The 21,831-nt window shown below is 39.3% G+C and overlaps 1 protein-coding gene across 4 annotated transcripts in view; it reads left to right on the top strand.

The window, feature by feature from the left end:
* PLCB1 (phospholipase C beta 1) overlaps positions 1–21,831 on the top strand; it is a 345,117-nt gene that overhangs the window by 201,429 nt on the left and 121,857 nt on the right. For all 4 annotated transcript variants that reach the window (XM_015857085.2, XM_015857086.1, XM_015857087.2 and 1 more), the window contains exons 5-9: positions 199–278; positions 4,401–4,454; positions 5,018–5,093; positions 9,885–9,985; positions 11,382–11,548. In XM_015857085.2, the coding sequence (XP_015712571.1) occupies positions 199–278; positions 4,401–4,454; positions 5,018–5,093; positions 9,885–9,985; positions 11,382–11,548 (478 nt within the window). The remainder of the gene's footprint in view (positions 1–198; positions 279–4,400; positions 4,455–5,017; positions 5,094–9,884; positions 9,986–11,381; positions 11,549–21,831) is intronic.

The raw sequence follows: 21,831 nt of genomic DNA, 5'->3' as shown, positions 1-21,831 counted from the left end.
ATATATCTATTTGTAATAGTCTTCATTGTTTGCAGGATGAGAAATTCTAATCGCACAGACAAGGAGGGAAACCGTGGCTGGAAAAATCAAGTTCAGACTTTCCTTAGGCAGTTCTCACTAACTATCACTTTTAAAAACATACAAAAGCAAAGTAAACATCTAAACTAAGCCTCATTTAATCAACTTTTATTTCTGTAGGAATGGTCAGATGAAGTGTTCAGTTTGGCAACAAATTTGTTGGCACAGAACATGTCAAGGGACGCATTTCTGGAAAAAGCGTAAGTGGCCATAGTATGTCATGCTGTGGGTGTTGCTCTTTTATCTGCGTCATTTTCCTTTTCTCTTGTTAGTCACATTGTCATCTATTGTTTCTGCTTTGATGAGTTGTCAGTTTTGTAAACATAGGCTGTCCGTTCTCATTGTTTTTAAAAGCTCGTTATCTGAACTTCATTTAAAGAAAGTCTTGGTATGGTTCTTCTCACCGAGTCATAGCAAAAAAGAAGCAGTGAATACAATCTTCCTGTTGTATGCAAAAGTAGCAACTTTAGCTGTAGTCTGAAGATCTCCACTTAATATTGAATAATATTCTGCTTCTGGGTTATTTATCTTTCTAATCTCTCTGATTTTAGTATGCTTCGGAAAGAAGCTGTAAATCTGCGCATTGAGGCTTGTTGGCACAGTGCATAGATTCAGACTTGTTTTCAACAAAGGACAAAAGCACATTTAGGGTGTAAAAACACATCTCAGAAAGGAAGAGAACTAAATCTGAGGGTAGCAAGACTCAAATGGGTGATAAATGCACATGCTGAGATGACTTTGCATAAGTCATAGCATTGAGAGCAGCATGAAACAGCCTACCAGATAATGATGACAATTAACTCAGATATTTGCTGGCCTTTTTTGTTGTTCTTAAAGAACTACAAGTTGACTGGTTAAATGCAGCTGATTGTTTTCCAGTTCTTGCTCATAGACAGAACCTCATTCCAGCAAAATAACAAGTAGAGGTTTAATTTATTAAGTCATGTCTCTGTCCTAGAAGTAAGTTAACCCACCTGTTTTGTGGACCACATAACTTAGAAGACCTTCCAGAAGATAAGTTCCTTTATGGATCAGCGGAGAAATGAATTTGTCTAGAGTAGGGAAAATGTTTTGTGTTTTGTTTCCCTTCAGGTCTTTTTGGATGTCCACAGGCCTTAAAAGGGCTGGGCCCCTCTTCCCCTCTCTCCATCAGGGCAGTGCATATTAACAGTCAGCATCACAGGGCTTGTACGAGACTCATATATTTGTTCCTAAGCTGCTTAGGCTAAATTAGATTTCACTTTATCAATGTCTCTCTGTGTGAGAGAAAAAACAAAGATTGCTTCCTTCAGCTCCATAGATTGTAGATGATTTACAGGGCTGATTTGATATTAGATTTCCATGTCCATATCATTCAAAGGTCCAGACGGCCAACAGATTTGGCTGACAGGCGTGTGATGGGGAGGACTGGGGCTGTACTTAATGTGTGCTTCACTGTGACATTCAAAGGAGTATGTTGTCACACCGTGCAGGAGAGCCAGTCTTATTTGGAGCCATTTTTCTATGATTATTCAGGCAATATTAATTAAAGATAAAGTCACTGAACACATTTTGTCAATTCAATAGCAAGCAAGCATGTTATTCCTGTGTCTTTTTTCCACTAATTAATAAATCACTTGGGAACTGTTGGGTATCCTGGGTTCTTTGCGCAGTTGCCAAATCAGAGTCAGTTAAAGAATCTTTGACTTTGAAGATTAAAACTATTTTCCCATTCTAATTACTGTTTTGATCAAAGGATTGGTTGCAGTCCTGTCAGTACCCTTTTGATGAAATAGAAAAGCAAATTGCATTAGAGGAGAATTAGAATGGAATGTTTTCTTTGTAGCATTCAGTCACTTTTAGTGTTTGCAGTGTGTTACTAAACAGATAGAGCAGCTTCCCTGCTTCGGTCAGATGAGAAAAACAGGGTTAATTTGGGAGGATATAGCTAATAAAACATGCCATTTTGGTTATAAAGTACACATTCCTGTCTCGTAATGCTGCAATATATTCTTGTGTTGGGACACAAAAATTACCATTTCAGTATAGTAGTACTGAAGCACTGCCCAGTGCTGTAGTAAGCATCAGATGGCTTTGCTGTGGAAACTTTGGGTCAATCTTGCACCCAAAGTTTGTCTCTCTTGGAGTCACATTAACTGCAATGTTAATGTGTTCAAAAGCTTCAAAAAATAGAAGACAACAAAACTCCTTTAAGGAACCGCTATGACTTTTTAAAATGTAGCTCAGTGCTGGGAGGCTGGGATGGGTGGTGTTCTTTGGTGACTCAGTAGCACAGTGTATTTTAGTTTTCAGGAGATGCACAGGAAGACAACATAAGGCTTTGTGGAAATGTTCCTACGTTATTTGGGGATATTAGCACGTATTGTGTCTTTGAAGTGGTTACTAATGGCATTTCCAGTTGGGAAGAACAAGAAAAGTTATTAGAACCATGCAGTTTCTTTTTCTTCTGGTAGGCCAGTGAGTAAAGTGAAAAACATACTTTAAAAAAGGAAAAAAAAAAAAAAAAAAAAAAAAGAAAAATTAAAAATGAATGAAATACTTCAACATTGCCATTTCTCAACAGATCATGCTACAGAGGAACTCATTTATAGTTTTAATTAGATTCAAATGGAAGAGATGAAGCACTCAAAAAAAAGTATGCTTTGCAGGATGCTGCTGGTGAGCATTATGCTGGATTCCACTGGTCCTTGTGTGCTAGGAAGAACATCAGATGATTGCTGTAGGCCCAACTGCTTCCCATTAGCTACTCACAGCTACTAGCTGACTACTGTTTCAATAGGCATTGAATCAGTTACTTAAAAGATGCAGACAAAGGAAGATACCTCCTTATCCTGCTGCCTCAATCAACATGTGAGAGAAATCACAGATCCTGTGATGCTTTTAAATACTCAATTCGAAAGCTGTATAATTGCCAGCCTGTAGATGATTTCAGCATGTAATTTTTATATTGCTGCAGACTGGAAATATTACAGGCTTGTCCAGGACTGCTAAATATACACTACACTCTTGCTGGTGCAGTCATTTCATTTACCAGCAATTTGGCTTCTTCCCAGCTGAGGAGTGGCAGTGTTAAGGGTCAAAGAGACAGACCTTCAGAGCTGTATAACAGAAGGGCTTTGGGAGGTAGGCATACTTGTGTGCAACATCCAGAGGCAATTTCAGCCTCTGGGAGGGAAGTAATACAGCCACCATTCCAGTCAAGTTTTGCAGCCTGCCTGCCTTGCTAGAGGGATCATGGGACAGGCAGACGGGTGGATAGACATTTACCTCTATGCTTCAGCTCTATGTCCAGGTGGAAGCCACTGGCAAGTGGTGTCCCCCAGGAGCTGATCTTGGGACTGCTGCTTTTCAGCATCTTGATCAATGAGATACACTCAATTGCACTGCGTATCCTCAACAAGTTTGCTGATGACACCAGTCTGAGAGGTGCAGGCACTACAATGGTTGGGATGCCATCCAGTGGGACCTGGGCAAGCTTGAAAAATGGGCACACTTGAATTGAATGAGATTCTACAAGGCCAAGTGCAGTGTGCTGCGGTTTGTTTGGGGCAATTAAAATACATGAAATAAGTGTACAGGCTGAGAGAAGAAATCATTGAGGGCACCCCTTTGGAGAAGGACTTGGATGGTTCTGATGGAGGAAAACCTGGATATGAACCAGCTGTGTGTACTTGTAGTCCAGAAGACCAACAGCATCCTATGCTGCATCAACAGAGGGGTCGGGGGTTTCAAACTGAGCATTACTTCAAATTGAGCATCTTCATATGGTTTACCTGGTGCATACTGCATGTGTATATTCAGCCACCAGGGAAGAGTGTTTTTATTGAAGATAATCAAAGGTAGAATTAGTATTTTGGAACAGGAGCAAGACAAAATGCAAAATTGAAATTGCCACTCAGCCCTGTGAGAATTTCTTAGTAGTGTAATCTGTCAGGTTGTGGATTTGAAGATGCTGAAGTTGAAACAGTGTTTCTGCCTGCGCTGGGCATAGCTGAAAGAAGCCTCCTTCAGCAAAAGGATAGTGACTGACTGGCAGCTTGGGTGAGGAGGAGTTTTAGGGGATGATAACTATGTGCATTAATGGTATTTGCACTGCCCTGTTGCAAGCCTGACGTTACTTGGCACTATAGGTGCATTATTGTTTGTGGAAAAGGTATTCACTTATCGTCAGTATCCCAGAAGATTTTCATGTTGGCAAAAAATTGATTAGAACTTAACACTTAATCACAGCAAAACTGTTGAGCTGTAACATTGGTGCAGAGGTATATTAAAAAGTAAGAATAAAATTGTAATAATAAAACAGCATGCTTTTATCCCCGCAGCTACACAAAACTTAAACTACAGGTGACTCCAGAAGGACGCATTCCTCTGAAGAAGTAAGTGTTGCTGTCCTTTCTTATCATGTCATTTAATCTTAAATTATGAATAAACATCGGGCATGAACGTGTGATCCTTCTGTTTAGAATAATTAGTCTATAGCATGTGTTTTGACATACCCCAAGAAAAGAGTGGGCAGTGCTTCTCAGGATGTCCATCTATCTTTTGGACATAGATTGCCCTTGTGATTTTGAGTGAGATGTGTAGCTTCTCTGCTCTTGTTCCATTTGTGACTAACTTTTTAAAAAGCCTAACATCATTTTTTCAGCTCATAGACATGTTGTAAGGATAAATGTATTCAAATTGTGTATCACTGAGCAATGTTTTGAAGAGAGTTGTGCTGACTTTCTCAAGTAATTATCCTCTTAACAGGGGCATGTGTGGGGTAGAATTAAACTCATGGTGGGCACTATTAATCTCACTTGTGTTACTGAGCAGCCTGCTAATAGAAGTAAATGGCTAAAGACATGATAAACTAGGAAGCAGCATCCAGCCTTTATGCCACGTGGGCCATCAAGGCATGTCTTAAAGCCAATTAATTCCTTCTTGTTTCATTTTGCAGCATATACCGCTTGTTTTCTGCTGACAGAAAACGTGTAGAGACGGCATTAGAAGCTTGTAATCTTCCATCTTCCAGGGTAAGCATCTGAATTTATTTCAAACCTGACAAAGTTTTGTATTTGTATTCAGTGGTGTTTATTCTCTGTTGAGTTTGATTTGGCTGAGGCTCATATGCTTCACTGGATTAGCTCCTGTATGGGTCCTCAACAGTGGAACTGTTTTTCCCACATAGTTTACTGTTATCCATTTGAATGTTGAAGTATCTCTGGCTTGAAATAGTCTGTGAACCAGGAGTGCCTGGAAGAGGTGCAAATGGATTAAAGGAAAAGCCAGAAGGTTGTGTGAGCTGCCCTGGAGAAATCCTATAAGAATGTTTTAAGCATCAGTAACGAGTATGCAGTTTTCCTGGTCAATCTGAGAGGATTTTCTTATCTTGCCATGAAGATAATGGTGTAATCTGTTTCCTTGTCACAAAAAAAGACGATTCAAACTCATCTATTTAAACTTTAATAAAAGATGTATGGAATATGAAATTGAACTGATGTAGTGTCAAAGCTGTTAATGCTGTGGGGATGTCTCATTGTATGCTGCTCAGCTGGGAGCATTTGCAGGTTGGTACTTCACCCTTAAGAAGGCTTCTACAAGCAAGGTGAAATTGAGTGATTCTAGTTAATGCTAGATTCTAGTTAATGACATCCTTAGCCTTTCCTACCAGGTGAGAATTCTCCTTGCACAAGCTTCTTGCAGAATTATTCCTACTTACTAAGTATAAGACATGGGACAGAACCACTGCGTAGCAGAGGAGTGCCTGCATCTCCTAATTTCTCCCTCTTGTAGAAAGCACTGTGCCATGATGTTCATTCAACCTTTGTTTCCCCAGTGGTGCTACAGAAATACAGTTGTTCAAAATCTTCACAGGCCAAACCTCAGATACCACTTGCCACTGAGACCTTCCTTCATAGATTTCAGAGTATTCATATGAAAGATTACAGCAACCTTAGCTGAAGGAAAGTGCTTTAAATATTACAGTATAAAATAGGTGTTAAACTAGTTGAAAATGTTATGAGGTTAAAAACATGAAAAGATGTATTTTCAAGATAGATTTTCATCTAATTGTTCGCAAACAATTTTTTTTTAGTAAGATATGCAAGAAATCATTGAAGCGCTGCTTTCAAAATCAGTTGATTTATTGCTTATGTGTGCTCAGTGCCAGGAAAGATGAAAAATAATTTCTTATTTCTGACTGCAAAAAAAATCTAAACATCTCTGGAGCCCTTGAAAAAAATGGCAGTCTTTTTCTGCTGCTTATTTAAGCAGTCAGTTCTATATAGACATTGCTGGATACTTGTTGCTGGGATACCATAAAAATATATTCATAGTGTAAGGTAGATCCTTTCTTTGTTTGGGACAAAAGAGATACATGCTTCATGAAACAAAAAAAAACCAACTGTGTTGATTGCCTTGGAAAAAAAATGTTTTAGAAGCTAAACTATCAAAAAGAAGGAATCTCTGCAGAGAGTCTTGCACCTTCCTGATTCATAGCTTTAGGGCTGTTACGGTCTTTCGTGCATCTCATGTGATGACCGTAAAGCAGCCTACGCTGCTGGTGAAGTCAAACAAACTGAAGTCAACACATGCTGGCCCCTCTCTAGCAAATTCTCTGAGTACAGGCTTGCCAGGTGACTTTGTGGGACAGCATAGGCAATATATTTTGTGGGAGAGGAGGAAGAATTCTCATTGCTTGGAAGATCACCTTGTAGGTGAAAAGCACCAGATGAACTCCCCTGAAGAGCCTAAAATGAACTCTGTATTTCATGTATAGGGACCTTACAACAGGTCTGGTTCTCCACAGCACTGAGAACTCTGTCCCTGGTTCACATTTATAGCTTTTGAAGAATTGTGTTTTAGTTGCCTCTTTGGTTGTGAAGGCTGGTTTCTGCACTGCAGTTAATGTAGAGGTTCACAGTGAAGCACCAGCAAACTTGACTGTTTACACAAAATAAGACAAGCAACAGTCGAATCCTATCTGTGCAAATAATCTGAATTAGATGTTGTGCTGCCAAATATAAAATAGAAAGGATATAGATGTTATAAAAACAGAAGGGTTACCAGGCAAATCATAAATCAACAGTGCTTGAAATTAGTAGAGATTCTTAATCACAAAATAAAATTGTATACCAGTATTTCGCAAAGCCAGAATTGAGAGATGCTCTAATGTGTAACAGAAAGACTGTGATTTGGTCTCAAAAAAAGAGATTAGCACATAAGGTGTGTGGGTGGTTCCAGTGAGATGTGAATGGTTCAGACCAGAATGACGAATGGGGCAATGTATGTTAATTGCTTTTGGCAGGCAGAATTTTGGAACCCAAGCAGAGTTGTCAAAAGTTGTGCCTGGGGTGGTGAATGCTTACAACAAGGCTTTTCCCTTCCCTCTGAATCTTTGTAGCCCACTAATTGTGTTACTGGTAGGAAATAATCATTAGAAGAGTCTATGTTTATGGCTGAAGGCTTGGACTTGTGTTGGCTTTCCTCTTTGGAGACAGGCATTTGTAGATACATGTTTGGAAACTGAGGTGTATTTTCTTATCTAGAGCTAAAAAAGAAGTAAACGCCTAAAAACCTCAGGTTATAAGAAAAGAACCACCTCTGGGTGAAGGAACCTTCCGAAACCCCTCTTGAACCACGTGGTTGGTCGCTGCTGATCGGTCCAGGGCAGCTCTGAGGCAGCTGACTTTGATGATCAAGATACAACGATGATCATGATACAAGTTATTTACTGAAATGTTCCAGCTGAGTGAAGGGAAACAGGGGTTTTCACTGATCCCGAATGAGTGCTTCTGTGAGCTAAGAACTTAGCAATGGAGAAAACCACCATTCTTATGACATAATTCTGGGAAAAATCTTTGGTTTTACAAAGTAATCTGGAAGTTACTGCTTTTCTCTTTGTGAAGACTCAGTGGCCAACATGTGGGTAAGCTCTTAAAGTTGACTGTGGTGTGTGCTGTATAGGTGCTGAGGACATTGCTGCTAGCTCCTGTTTTCCCTGCTCCTTGTTTAGAATCCTGCACTGGTGAAACTGCTGCTTACAGGTTGTGCTTGCACAAACAAGTCAGTCCCAAAACTGGGGTTTGTCCAGGATTGTTTGCACTGCCCATCATGGTGCTGCCTCTGCTGACATGTACATCACACTGAACTCCAGGACATTGGCTGTGAAGGTGCTCACTGTGAGCCCTTCTGAGTCAGGGAGAAGATCCTACAGACTTTGCTTGTTTAATTAGGTGTAGCAGCCACCTGTGTAGTCTGCCCAACTAAAGAAGGAGTAGCAATGTGAGTTCTGCTGCCCTTCTTTTGCCATGAGCTGAATATGAAGTCTGGGGATGGCTGACAAGGGGGAGCAGGAAGCTGCCCAGTGTGTATGTATGAACACAGTCATGGTACCAGACCCACCTGGGCCTCTACAAATTTTGTCGATGAAAGGAGAGATAAAGTGATGCCCACAGCTGTTTTTGTTTTTTTTTTTCTTTCCTTTTAACTTAAAGCAGGAAAAGTATTGCAGAATTTCCTTCCTTCTCCCAAAGGCTTGAATTGACACTTCCGGTTCCCTTGGCAACTGCATTAAACAGGCGGAATAAATAAAAGCAGTGATTGCTTCCATCAGCAGCTCCCAACACAAGTCGGCTCAACGGCATTTATAAGCAAACAGCTTTATGTTAAAATTAAAATTTTCTTCCTCTGGTCCATTGGATTCAGGCATTATTTTGGAGCCATGGAGAGGTTCACTTGCATCCAGAGGCAACATTTCACAGCTTCTGATAAAGTTTGCTTGGATGGAAGGAATTCAGAATCAGATTTTCTGTACGTGCATTCCACGATTTTTGTGGTTCTGTTTCTCTTATTTCCTTACAAGATTTTCTCTCCATGAAGTGCAGACTGCCGTGCCATTTTCCTCTCACTGCTCTGATGCAACGGCAGAAGTCACTGGGCATATTGTTATTGTTCTGTACCAACAAAACAGCTCTGACCTTCCTTGGGGTCTTCTTTTATTTCCCAGCCTCTCCAAAAGAGCAGTCCATGCTGTCTTCTGCACTAAGACTGAGACTTTAAGACAGCGCATGCAAGGAGGAAGAGAGCTTTCGAGTTTGCATGGGACTGTTCCATTTCAAAACTCCTATCCTTTAAGAACAGTTGTTCTATTTCTTTCAGAGAAAAGCCATCAGGTATAATGGGGATGATGATGATGTTTGTGTGTAGCTTAAAGCATTTCTATCAGTTTCTGTAATAACAATGTGATTGTCTGATCAGCTGCCCTCAGTGGTTGGGGCAAAGAGGTAGGGAAAGACTACAGGACATGAGGATATTTCAATAGTATCTTGAATGTGTACCTTCAGGAAGGAGAAAAAAATATTTTTGCTGCTATCAGAGATCAAGATTGTCAATTATGACTCAGTGGCCCAGTTTGTTACCTGGTTCTGTGAAAGCTTTGGGAAAACAAGTGCAGTGTACTGTCATTTTCCTCACCTAAGAACATTGGCCAGCTCACTGGCTTTACTGGGATTTCGTTATCTATAGATAGATAACACATTTGCACTGGGAGATGTCCTTCCTTTCCTCTTCATAGGTGCTCCAAGAAAGAAAGAAGTTTGCATTATGGAAAGAAGATGGATAATTTACTTTGATTTTTTTTTTTAATTAATATACTTCTTAAGCTGCTCTGTTTTTTACAGGGATTTCCTATTATGCAAAACTTACACTCTTCTAAGTTTCAGGAACGATACCAAAATAAGGGTAGTAGCAAGGGATCTATTTACAGAACGAAATGTATATAAATGTCATTTCATTCTTTGACTGTTTTTTTCTCCGTTTCACAGAATGAATCAATCCCTCAAGATGACTTCACGCCCGACGTGTACAGAGTGTTCTTAAACAACCTTTGCCCTCGACCTGAAATAGACCACATCTTTTCCGAGTTGTAAGAAAAGACACTCATTTCTTTATTTTTTCCCCTTTGTTGATTTTCTGGGATAGAGGTGGTAGTGAAGTTGGTTATTTAGTCTGTAGCACCATGCGTTGACTACCAAGAACAGATTTCAATGTCAAGCAAGGATAGTGTTTAACCTAGGAACAAAGTTTCCTCTTGTCCCAAGCTTTTGCCTCCATTTATAATTGCCAGAATTGACTCCTTAGATCCTATGCAAGCTTAACTGCCAGGTCTCATTTTGCAGTTTGGATGGAGATAATTTAGGCTTCTGTGAAAATAAAGGAAGAGTAATAAGCAGTGAGAAGATGTAATGGGCACGAGAATACGTTTAACCACTCCCGAAAGCTTAATTAGGAGTAGGAGTAAAAGCAGTAACTTTTAGTATTTGTGCAACTAGAATTGCTGCCATGAAATTAAATTATCAGCCATCTACAACTGAGTCCATGCATTCAGTTACAAGCTATAAAGCACGTGTTAAATTATTCCAAGATGTTTCTGGCCCTTAGAGCAAGTCATTGTGCTTCCCAGTTTTAGCAGAGCCTGATGAATGGAATCAGAACATGAAGCAATATGAAAGCAATTTCTGAAACACATCGCAAGACCACCAAAACAATTACTGACAATATCTTTGCAACATGTGTTCCCTTACACCTCTCTGTGCTTATTTCCTTTAAGGCTGAGGTATTAGAAGAACTCAGCCATGACCTAATTTGCCTCCATTGACTTCCCTTTGCTTTCTTGCAGAGCAGAACTAGGCCAGTCCGGAGTGCTGTGGAAAATCCTAAGCACCTGGCAGTAGGCCTTCATAGATTTCCATCTGGGTACTAATTGTACCAAAATTCTATTCTTTCTACTAACTCTAAGTAGACATCTTCTCCTTACTTTGCAGATTGCTTAGGTTTTTTGTTTGTTTTTTACTTTTTTTGTTTTTGCAGGTTTATAAAACAAGCAAATACCGGAATAATTAAGATAATTAAGTCAGGGCCGCTGTTTTTCAGCAGTAAAACCAAATAGTTAGGCCAGGAGTTGCAGTGGAGTGTTTGCGGCAAGCTCACGACTGAATTCCAGATCATCCCTTTACTTTCTCAAATTACTTTGTTCCAGGAATTCAGAGGAATGAAAAGCTTTTAGCACTGCTCTAATTCATGCCATTGATGTCAATAATACCGAATGCTTTTAAAAATCTTGCTCCTAGATGTTTAATGAAGAATGTTTGTCATTAACTACTGGCAAGGTAAACTAGTCTGGAGACCCAGTGGAACATTGATTTTTTTATTGCATGATTGTTTGAATTTTGTTTCAGTTTCCCTGGGAAATTATAAGACATTGAACAAGATTTCAAGAAATCATGTTTTAATTGCTTTGCTTTTGCTTTAATTTTCTCTAGTGGTGCCAAGAGTAAACCGTACCTTACTGTCGATCAGATGATGGAATTTATAAATCTTAAGCAACGTGATCCACGATTAAATGAAATCCTTTACCCACCATTAAAACAGGAACAAGTTCAACAACTGATTGAGAAATATGAACCCAACAGTAACCTAGCAAAGAAAGGTCAGTGGCTTTTCTTTTCTCACTGTACTCAGTTTCTGATTTGAAACAGTGAATCAGTTATAATGCAGTACATGCTAGAGCAAAATTTGGTTCAGAATCCAATTGTGTTTCCAACTATCTGCTGTTGAATCATACAAGCCTGTGAGACATTGTGTGGTTAATTTTTAAATGTATTTGGTTGGAATCAATTTAGAGAGGATGGTCTGGTTTTGGTATTTATTTTTCTGTATGTGTAATTGATAGTTCAGAACAGTTGGGTTGGTATGCAGACTTCAGCAGAAACCTGAATACTGTCACAGTGACCCAAACAAGAACTTTATAGAAGCAACTGATAGCATCAAAATTAAAATGATGATGTCTATTCCTGTGTTTTCCTATAAAGTGTGCCATAGTCACAGTAGATGCCCTTTTGAAAATCTCAGGTGCTGTCTGGGGTGTAACTGGGACTATTGCCAAATACAGTGAAAGAACTGCATACATCTTTGCAGATTTTTGTTACAAGTGTAAAAATAGCATTGAATTTGTGTCTGCATCCCATTTTATTCCAATCTACGTGTCCCGATGATTTCCCCAGCTTCTAATGTATTAATAACTTTGAAGCTCTAGGGGTGTGGGAGTATCCTGAAAAGCAGATCTGTATAAAAATACTGTTTTGGTTCAAAGATTTCAAACCTGTCCTTACTAGCTGCTAAGCATTCTCCTTTTAAGAATCAGGGTCAAAACAGCATCAAAGAGATAAGTCTTTGAATCCTCAGTTAAATAAAACTGTCAAGGCAAGATCCTGTCAGTAGCTTTTTATAAATAGAATTTTTTCTTTTACTGTTAGAAGGAATTTTGACAGAATATTGGCTGCAGCTTCTGGCCCAAAGTAATTATGTGAAGGCTGTTAGGTCTATAGTAGAGTCCATAGTTAGAATTACAGTGTTAGTCAAAATATCCAGCATCTTTGTAGTCCAAGCTTCAGGTGCTACAATTGATCCTACCTGTTTTATTCTTCTATTCTCAGGCTGGGATCCCTGTACTGCCCAGTCTATGCTTCTCTGCAGTACAGATTCAGACAGCTGAGAGAGGCTATTGCTTATCTTGTACCTTGAGTGCTTTCGCAGCCCTCTCAATCCCCCATGCAGATTGCAGGCTGGCTGTTAGGCTAGCATGGAAATAAACAGGTGCACACAGAAACAGAATATGGTGTTCAATATAGAGAGCAGGAGGTAATTCAGCTGATGTCTGTAAATTTGTGTGAGTCTTTCGTACACTGAAGGTTATTACACCTCCCCAAACCTGACCTGGATGAGGGCGACTCAGGCAGCAGAGCAGATTTCAGCTGACCCTGATGCAAGTTCTAGGTGGCCGCCTGTGGTCATCCTGAGGGTCTTGAAACAGTCATCAACATTGTCTGAAAGCAAAACACTTGTAATTTTTCTCATAAGGCTTCTTATTTCTTTAGTCCACACAATTTTGGTGTTTTGATGGAGAGCTAACTCCTGTTTCTTTGTCATGCTTACACAACCCTGTCTTTTGATGTCAGTGAGAATACTGGCACAGGATGAAAACACTGTGACTTCCTTTGTCATCTATGCAAATATTAGAATATTGCTCTGTGCTGATCTTGTTTCACATCAACTGCAAGGAAATCTGTATATAAAAAAATCATTCTTATTACCTAAATATTGGCACTTCATATAAGCCAAATTAAAGATTTATTAGAAGAAAGTGTGCTAACGGAATGCCTAAGTCACAGTGAAACCTCCTTCTGACTAGCAATAAGGAGGGAGCATGAAACAAACCTCATAAAGAAGTGTGTTAGAATGGTATTTGCCAGCACCCTCCAAGTAGGATTTGTGAGACTCTTACAGTTTACCTTAATTCACATTCGTGCACACACTTGGTGTAGGCACCTACTCTTTCTGCAGGTGCCTCTCTCCTTGTGTATGATTTATATACTTATATATTTATATGTACTTTCAGAATCAGTTCTCTCAGAAAAGCCTGAATTAATAAAGGGAAAGTCAAGTCAGAGAGTTCATTTATTTTATATTCGTTTTGTCTTCAAACTCATGCAGTGATGTCTAGCAAACTCTCACAAGACTGGCACAACATGTCATCCACCTCAGTGTTTCAGATACCCCGTCTTTCTATGCATCCTGCTGTCAGCTGAGTTGTGGCAACTGGCACGTTCAGTTAATCATGCCTCACTGCAGATCTTAAGCATATTGTCTTAGATTTAAAGGAAATAGCTAATTGGCAGCAGTGTGGGGACACAATATTTTCAATACTTTGGCACCTAGCTGGGAATGTAGTTCACTGTATATTAACTGAATTGTAGTTATATACTCAATCCTATATTTTGTGTGTGGAATAATTGCCAACAAATGCTGCATGCCTGTAAAATGTCACCAACAGATAACAGTGCATATTGAAAATCATGTTAAAACATTTTAATACAATGTTTTTTATTAATTAGTGAAGGAATTGTTACTTAAGCTTTCTGCTGTCATGAAGGCCTGTCCAAAGGCTGAATTGCAGATATTGAAGTCTGAAGCAACACACTTCAGAGATGCATTCCCTATACGCTCTTGGACCATTGAGATGTTATTTTCTGTTGACTAGAAGATGCTGAAACTACAGTTATGTGTGGCCCAGTACTGTACACCCATGGCCTTGATGGCCTCAACTTCCCACCTCTGCTGCTCATATATTGTACTGTTTTTTGTACTATGTTACTTATGTGCCCTTATTTGCTGGGGTCAAAGTCAGTGGAGAGGTAGGGGCAGAAGCAAGATGTTTGGAATGGCCCCATTACTGTCAATTAAAATAACTAGAGTGGGTAGAATCACAGAATCACAGAATCACAGAATTACCCGGGTTGGAAGGGACCTCAAGGATCATGTAGTTCCAACCCCCCTGCCTAGCAGGGCCATCAAACATACGCCTTTACTAGATCAGGTTGCCCAGGGCCCCATCCAACCTGGTCTTGAACACCTCCAAGGACGGGGCATCCACAACCTCACTGGGCAGCCTGTTCCACGACCTAACCACTCTTCTAGTAAAGAACTTTCCCCTAACATCCAACCTAAATCTTCCCTCCTTCAACTTAAAACCATTTCCCCTAGTCCTGCTATTATCAGCCCTTTTGAAGAGTTTACTCCCCTCCTGGGAGTAAGTTCCCTTCAGGTATTGAAAGGCTGCAATGAGGTCACCCCGCAACCTTCTCTTCTCCAGGCTGAACAAACCCAACTCCCTCAGCCTGTCCTCATAGGGGAGGTGCTCCAGCCCCCTGATCATCTTCCTGTCCCTCCTCTGGACCCTTTCCAAAATCTCCATGTCTTTTTTGTACTGAGGGCTCCACACCTGGACACAAGAAATCTTACTGGAATAAGCAGCCAAAATTTGTAAGAAGATAGTAGAAACCTTCATCCAGCATAGTTCTCTCTTAAAGCAAAACCCAGCAGCTCTACGAACAGAAAGGAACTTAGGGTAATTTCCACATAATCGACTGCTTTACCATTTGTTTCTGATAAATCCAGTGGCCTTCTATGATAGAATGATGGCACTGGTGGACAAAGGAAGGGCAACTGATGTCATCTTTCTGGACTTCTACAGGATGTTTGCTTTGCAGCACATTCTTATCTTGCAGTTGGAAAGATACAGATTTTAAGAAGGGAGATCTATGTTAGATGTTAGGAGGAAATACTCAGAGGCTGGTGAGGCAATGACACTGGCCCTTAGAAGTTCTGGTGGCAGTGCCCACTTCATGGAGGTTGGAACTGGATGTTTTTTTAGTTTCCTTCCTACCCATGCCGTTCCATTATTTTAAGAGGTCCCAACTAAGTAGCCCCTCCAGACAAATGTGGTATACCAAGAAGCAAAGAACAGCGTGGGAAAGATGCAGCAGGGCACACACACAGAGGTAATGGTGTGACAGAATTACATGATAAGCAGCAGCATGAGGAACCAAGTTATGGGTGGCCTGAGGATGACTTCATCATGTTGTACCAGACCAATACAATTAAATAATAGGACTTTTGGAGCAGGGAATTGGGTTCAACCAGAGCTTGGGTTCAAGAAGCAGGCCAGAATATCTGACATTGCAGTATATGTGCTTGTTCTTTCCTGGCAATGAAAAACAACTCCATAAAAATAAATCACAGAGAAGGTCCAGAACAGAGGAAAATAGCTGTAATTTAAACCATTTCTTGTGAGTAATGAATGATTTAAAGTACTTTGTGGTGATAGAGACTGTAAAGGCTTGTTTGCAAACATTGGGTGATATAAATTGCCAGCCTTCGCTCCAGTTAAATCCTTTTTTCTTCAATTTGTTTTGGAGTTTGCACCTTCACAGTTGCTCAGCGTGTGTGTTTGTGTGTCTGTACCTCCAGACTGGTATATTGTTTTGCTTGTGTAAGCTACCTTTCTGACCAGCTCTGTTCCTTATTTCAGATTAACCCTCTATTAAAACATCAGGCACTTAGGCAGTCACATACACATAAGTGGTGAAGATCTGACCACTTTCACATTAATTTCTGTAGTATATCTACATTTATTTATTTGAACCTCCCACTGAAATAAAAGAGTTAATATTCAGCATCTTCATGCAATAAGCCCAGTTCATTTGTTGGGCTCTCACTTTGTATAGTTTTAGTGTCACCACCAGAGAAAAATACCTTCTACAAAAGGCTTAAACAAGTGTAATCACAAATATCCTTGCTTTTCAGGTATTTAGGGCCACAAGACCTAGATTTCTAATCACCTTTTACGAAGACATACAAAGTATATATCGCTATGTATTGTCTCTCTTATTTTCCCCCGTTTACACCATCACACGCATCAAGTTGCAGACCTGAAATGAACAGTTTCAGTTCTCAGGGGTTTAAAGTATTTGCTGAAAGCATTTTTGCTGTGGGAGTAAGATTTCATGTTTGCAACACACAGAACATCCTGGCCTCAGTGAAATAAATCCCTTAAGCATATGCTTAAGTTTATGGGTGGTGTGGGAAGAAGGGATAGTTCTACAAAATCTGTTATATGCCGTTTCCTTGAACATCTTATTAATTCTTTATTGAATCTTAATTCCTGTAACTACCCATGTGCCAGTTTTATTGGAGTGAAATTTCTGGGCAGATCCATCAATCAAGTAGCAGGGCAACTTCTTAGAGTGTGATGCACAGGCCTTAGTGAAGACTTTGTTAGATGATCCCATCATTGTAATCTCACATTGGAAGCAATCCTTCAGAGAGGTGCAGAAGTCCTGCTGCCCCTTCTTACAACAGTCCACTTCATGGTTTCTCCTGCTTTGTTTGGATAGTAGTACTAGGCCTACTCTCAACTGATAATTAGATCTTCTCCTAATTTCCCATCTAACTGTTTCCATCACCTAAGCACACCAACTGTACACCTCTATCCTCCTTTGACTTAATGCTTCTTCTCCCATAGCAAGTTAAATGAATTTCTAATGGGTGGTCATACTAAATCTCAACTTTCACATGAAATGAGCGTGTAACACTTGGCATCTAATAATTCTCCATTTTCTAATCATTGTTATAACTCTTTTTCTGTACATGTTGCAGCTAAATTTTGAACTATTTTGAGCAAGGTAAGCCAGAGCACATTTTATATTTTAAACTCCTGCAACATGGCTTCCTAGGTACATGGTAAAATCAAACGTCTACTGGATAAGGGCCTTAGGTTGCACCATTTTGATTAAAAAAGGCTCCTTGTTTCTGCATGCCGCTAATATATTTGTATTATTGTATATGGAATGTGATTGAGCTTTTGAAACATCAGCAGATACATGGGCTTGACATCTACATAAGTTAAGCATAAGAAGTGGTATTTTACCGAGGTTGCAGCAAGCTGTTGTGATTAATATTTTGTTCCGTATAATGAAGGAGATTATTGTACTATGTATAGCATGTTTCCTTATCAGGTAGAGGCAGAAGGAAGTTCCTGGTACTGCTGAGCAGTTTCTTGCTGTCAGCAAAAACACACTGTATGGCTGTTAGGCTTGGTTAAGTAGCATTTTGTAGTTTGGCATTTTCAGGTTACGAAGCATTTTCATTGGGTAGATGGCATAACTACTAAAATGATTTCCTTTTCAAGTTACTATGCTGATAAAGGGATGAGTATTAGTAAATCAGCCACCAAATTGTTGGTTTGGAATTCCCTTATTTGCTTTTACTTTCAAGAAGGCATGTATAGAAGTAAATTTTTTCAGGATCTTTCTACGCTATGGGTAGGAGAAAGCACATGGATGCTGAATTTCAGGTATCTCTGCTTGTGGTGTCCAAGCTCTCAGGAGTGATGGCCCTTGATTCTAAACTCTAAGCATAGAAGACTAAGTGTTATATCCGCAGTGATGAGTACAAGAGATATAAACAGCCGAAATCATTCCATAGCAATAAGATTTGCTACCAACCATCCTATTTGGTTGGAGCAAGAAAAAAAACATAGGTTATTAATAGCTATTATTTTAGAGTATTTTATTGGGAGAGATTGTCTGGACTGTAGTATAAGCTTTAAAAATGGTCTGGAGGGGCTTTGGAGATTTTCCTGACCAATGGATCTCTACACTGGCTTGTACTGATTAGGGGCATTTTTGAGATAAGTCGATGGTTTGTCGTAAATATGCGTTTGTTTAAATTCTATCTTTGCCTGTTGTATTTTAAAGTGCCAGACATTTAGTCCTGCAGTAGGAAAGACCTTTAGAAGTGGATTTCCAGATTTTCCATACTGCACCTATTCATAAATCTTGCCTGTCCATATTGTTTAGGCACGTATTTAGAAAGATTCTAAGGCAGCTGGTTTTGTGACTCCCTTTGAATTTCAGTATTAATTCTATTTCTCTAGTGCACATTTATTGACAGTTGTGCTGTTGTTTCTTTGTTTTCTTTGACAGTGGAGTAAATTAAGCAATTAACATTAGATTAAGATGCATTTAATTTTATGCAGCATTTACTACATGTGTTTTCCTGCCTCCAAAACAGGCAGTATTTGCTTCAGGACAAATGCGTTTTTCCTTCCTTAAACATCAATACATTTTAAGCATTTTGGTCCCACTACATTAAATTCACCTTTTAGTAACTGCTTTAACTGCTTAAGAATAATTACACATTGGAGTTCTTTCAGAGGCAGAAGGGGGTCATTCCCTAGGCAACAGATTGTAATGTCAAAAACAAGTACTGTGCAATTGTGGCTGCACTTCTAAGACATCCTTCATAATATTTAAAACATAAATTCTGATGTATAAACTATTCTGTCAAATGGTGGAGCTTTCTGGCACTGAAACATTTGTAGAAAGTGTTCCAAACCCTTCAGCCTTCTCACTGCAACACTGGATATTAAGAATATTTATCAAAAAGCCCATTAACTTTGGGATTTATAGCGCTTTCCAGCATTCCAATTTTCAAGAGGATTGCACTCAGCATTGTTTCTCATTTTTAAATGGCAACAAAACAGTAGATCCCAATCACAAATTATTACTGTTTCAAAAGTGTGAGCCACTCAGAGTCATAGCCTGTACCATACAAAAGTCGTAGCCCATCCCGTGTTATCCACTACAAGTGTAATTACATAACTTGCTAGAAAGCCTTTTAACATTGTTTTTAAATATCTATGTATATATATACAGTAAATGTTGGTGTGAATGATGTATCACAAAAATAAGTTCATGGAAATTATACTTATAAAAATTAGCCTGTAAAATGTGCTCCTTTCCTGTATTATGCTTCCTTTTTAGGTTTTGGGGTGGTTTTTTTTTGTTTGCTTTTTGGTGTGTTTTTTTGTTTGTTTGTTTGTTTGTTTTTTATAGTTGTTGTTGCTGTTGTTGTTCTTGAGTTATTAATGAAGTTGTGAAAGTCATATCTTGCGATCTCAAATTGGAATATCTTCTAGAATGCTAAATCCTCAATCATGATATCCTGTAACCCCCTTTTTGCATAAAGTATTTTCCTAACTTGATGGTAGCAACTTTATAACATGAAATTAAACAGTGATGCAAACTGGTAATAATGGATTTTGCAACAACGAACAATAACACAGCAGTGTTTGGCTTAGTAAAAAGTGCTGAAGTTTTTACCTTTTCTTCTTTGATTGCATTTTAAAAGTGTAAGACCTGCTGTGGATCTGAGGTGTAGCTGCTTATGCATGGAGTTATTTTTTGCTATTGCCCTAGAATTAATGATAGCATTCATAAAAAAAAATATGTTTAGGATTCTAGGGAGTGAACGTCTCCTAATCTTCTGTATGTGCTGTGGATACTTTGAAAGAAAAATAAGCTTTGCAGAAATGCATTTTGGGACTGATATCTGGTACCAGGAATAGCTGCACTGGTGTCAGTGAAACTATGACAAATGTCAAATGGACAGACATATTGTGGAATTCATATCTTCAGAGCTGCAGAGCATAAATTAGTCATGATAATGTGCGTTCAGCAGTTAGAGCACACCTGTGTCAGTCTGTGAGCTGCCCGTAGTAAATTCTGTCAGGGTCCCCTACATCCTAAGACTGAAAGTGGCTGAAAGAGCCTGGAGTGGCAAGATCATGAAGCCAATACAGGAGTAGGTCTTGGGGTATACGTGGGGCTGCATCATTCCCTTCATCCTTTGCTCAGGAGTAGGAAAAGAGAATCTTACATCAGTATTGCTTTTCAGGGGGTCTGGAGAAACGTTTTGCTGCTGCTGCTGCATGTCTGCATTGTGTTTGGCTCAGCCTCAGACTATCAGAGCCCATAAATAGAAATCTTACTCTGAAAGTTTAAACGGCCTTTTTTTTTTTTTTTTCTCCTTTCCCTTGTTGCTGTGCCATTGCCTGTTTTATGGAACACAGGGAGGTATTCATTCTTAGCATTAGGGATTTATTATTTGATAAAGTTTATTTCTGAAAAAAATAAAACAGCATAGACTTGAGTGCTGAAGGAAACAAGCATAGATAAACTTTGAATAAATATTTTGGGTCTTGCCTCTTCACTGTGATGGCTACTGAGGCGGTGCTTTGCAGCTGCAGAGGGCCCACAAGGACAAGTGGAATATTAACTGCTGTGATCCAGTTGGTGAAATGTAGAACTGGTGACAGAAAAGCACAGTTTTTTTGGCTCTGCCACAAATGAGCTCAAGGACATTTGCCCATTCTCTTTCATGTGCTGTTTTTGTTGGGTTTTTTTTGCCTCATCCTTTTGTTGGCTTGGATAAATTGTCAGTTTTTTCCTTGAGAAGCAAACAACAGTCCCTGAGTTTTTCTGTATGGTTGGTAGCTGTCATAACAGGACTGTTGACATAGTTGGAGTGTGTGCTACTGTAATTCAACGACCATGTGAGGAAGTTCCCTTGTAACCTCAGATGTAATCATCTCCTGTAACAGCATTCTTTAGCTGGAATATGACTGTTGCCCATAAATACATCAGGGTAACACTGGGGAGGCAGAAAGAAGTGGTAAGCTAAGACAATGTTGGCATAAGAACATAGAGGTATTAAGTGGCCTTGAATAAATTTAGGGTGGAAATTAGGAGAAGTTTCCTAACATTATGGTTCTGGCACAGACTACCAGAGGTAGTAGTCAGAACAGAAAAACAACAATAACAACAGCTACCACCACAAGAGCTAGATTTGTTCATGAAAGGGATTGTATAAAGCAGTTACTGCAATGCGTGCAACTGAAGGACTGAGTTTAAGGAACAGACAAGAAAGTCCTTTATAAGGAGCTGAAGTCCTTTTTCCTTTTTTTTTTTTTTTTTTTCAGTTTATGTGGCTGACTTTGTACAACCATGCCTTTATTCTTTATTCTTTCCCATTTCCTCTTAATATTAAATCTCTTCTACAACTGGTGGAGTTTCTGGAACTAAAAATAGTCCCTGTTATGAAGGCTTTTCCAAGCATATTTTCACACCTATAGAATGCTCACACTCTTCTCTCTTCCCATTATGCTGCAGAACAGCCTTTTTGGCAAGTGCAGCAATAGTTTATGTACAGAAGTATCGCTTCAGAGAAAAAAGATCCATAGATTTAGATGTCTTTTAATTGGAAGTAAAGCCACCATTTAAAGTTATTACATCTCATAGGGTCACTACAAGGCATTCTGAAGATCATATTTTCCAGAGGTCTGGGAAGGCAGTGATGTGTTCCAGTAGTTGCCTTCATTCAGACTGTGAGGACTAACTGTAGTGTTTCTGGATTGATGGTATTTTTATCTGACTTTTTTTTTTTATTATTATTATTCATCTAGTTCCCTGACTGTCAGAGAAATCTGCCATGGTGTAATGTGCTTATAGCACTGCTAGAACTAGTATGTAA

The sequence above is a fragment of the Coturnix japonica genome, chromosome 3 (genome assembly GCF_001577835.2).
Source record: "Coturnix japonica isolate 7356 chromosome 3, Coturnix japonica 2.1, whole genome shotgun sequence".
Lineage (NCBI taxonomy): Eukaryota > Metazoa > Chordata > Aves > Galliformes > Phasianidae > Coturnix > Coturnix japonica.
Note: the sequence above shows the minus strand (reverse complement) of the source record. Positions and strands in the feature narration are given on the sequence as shown.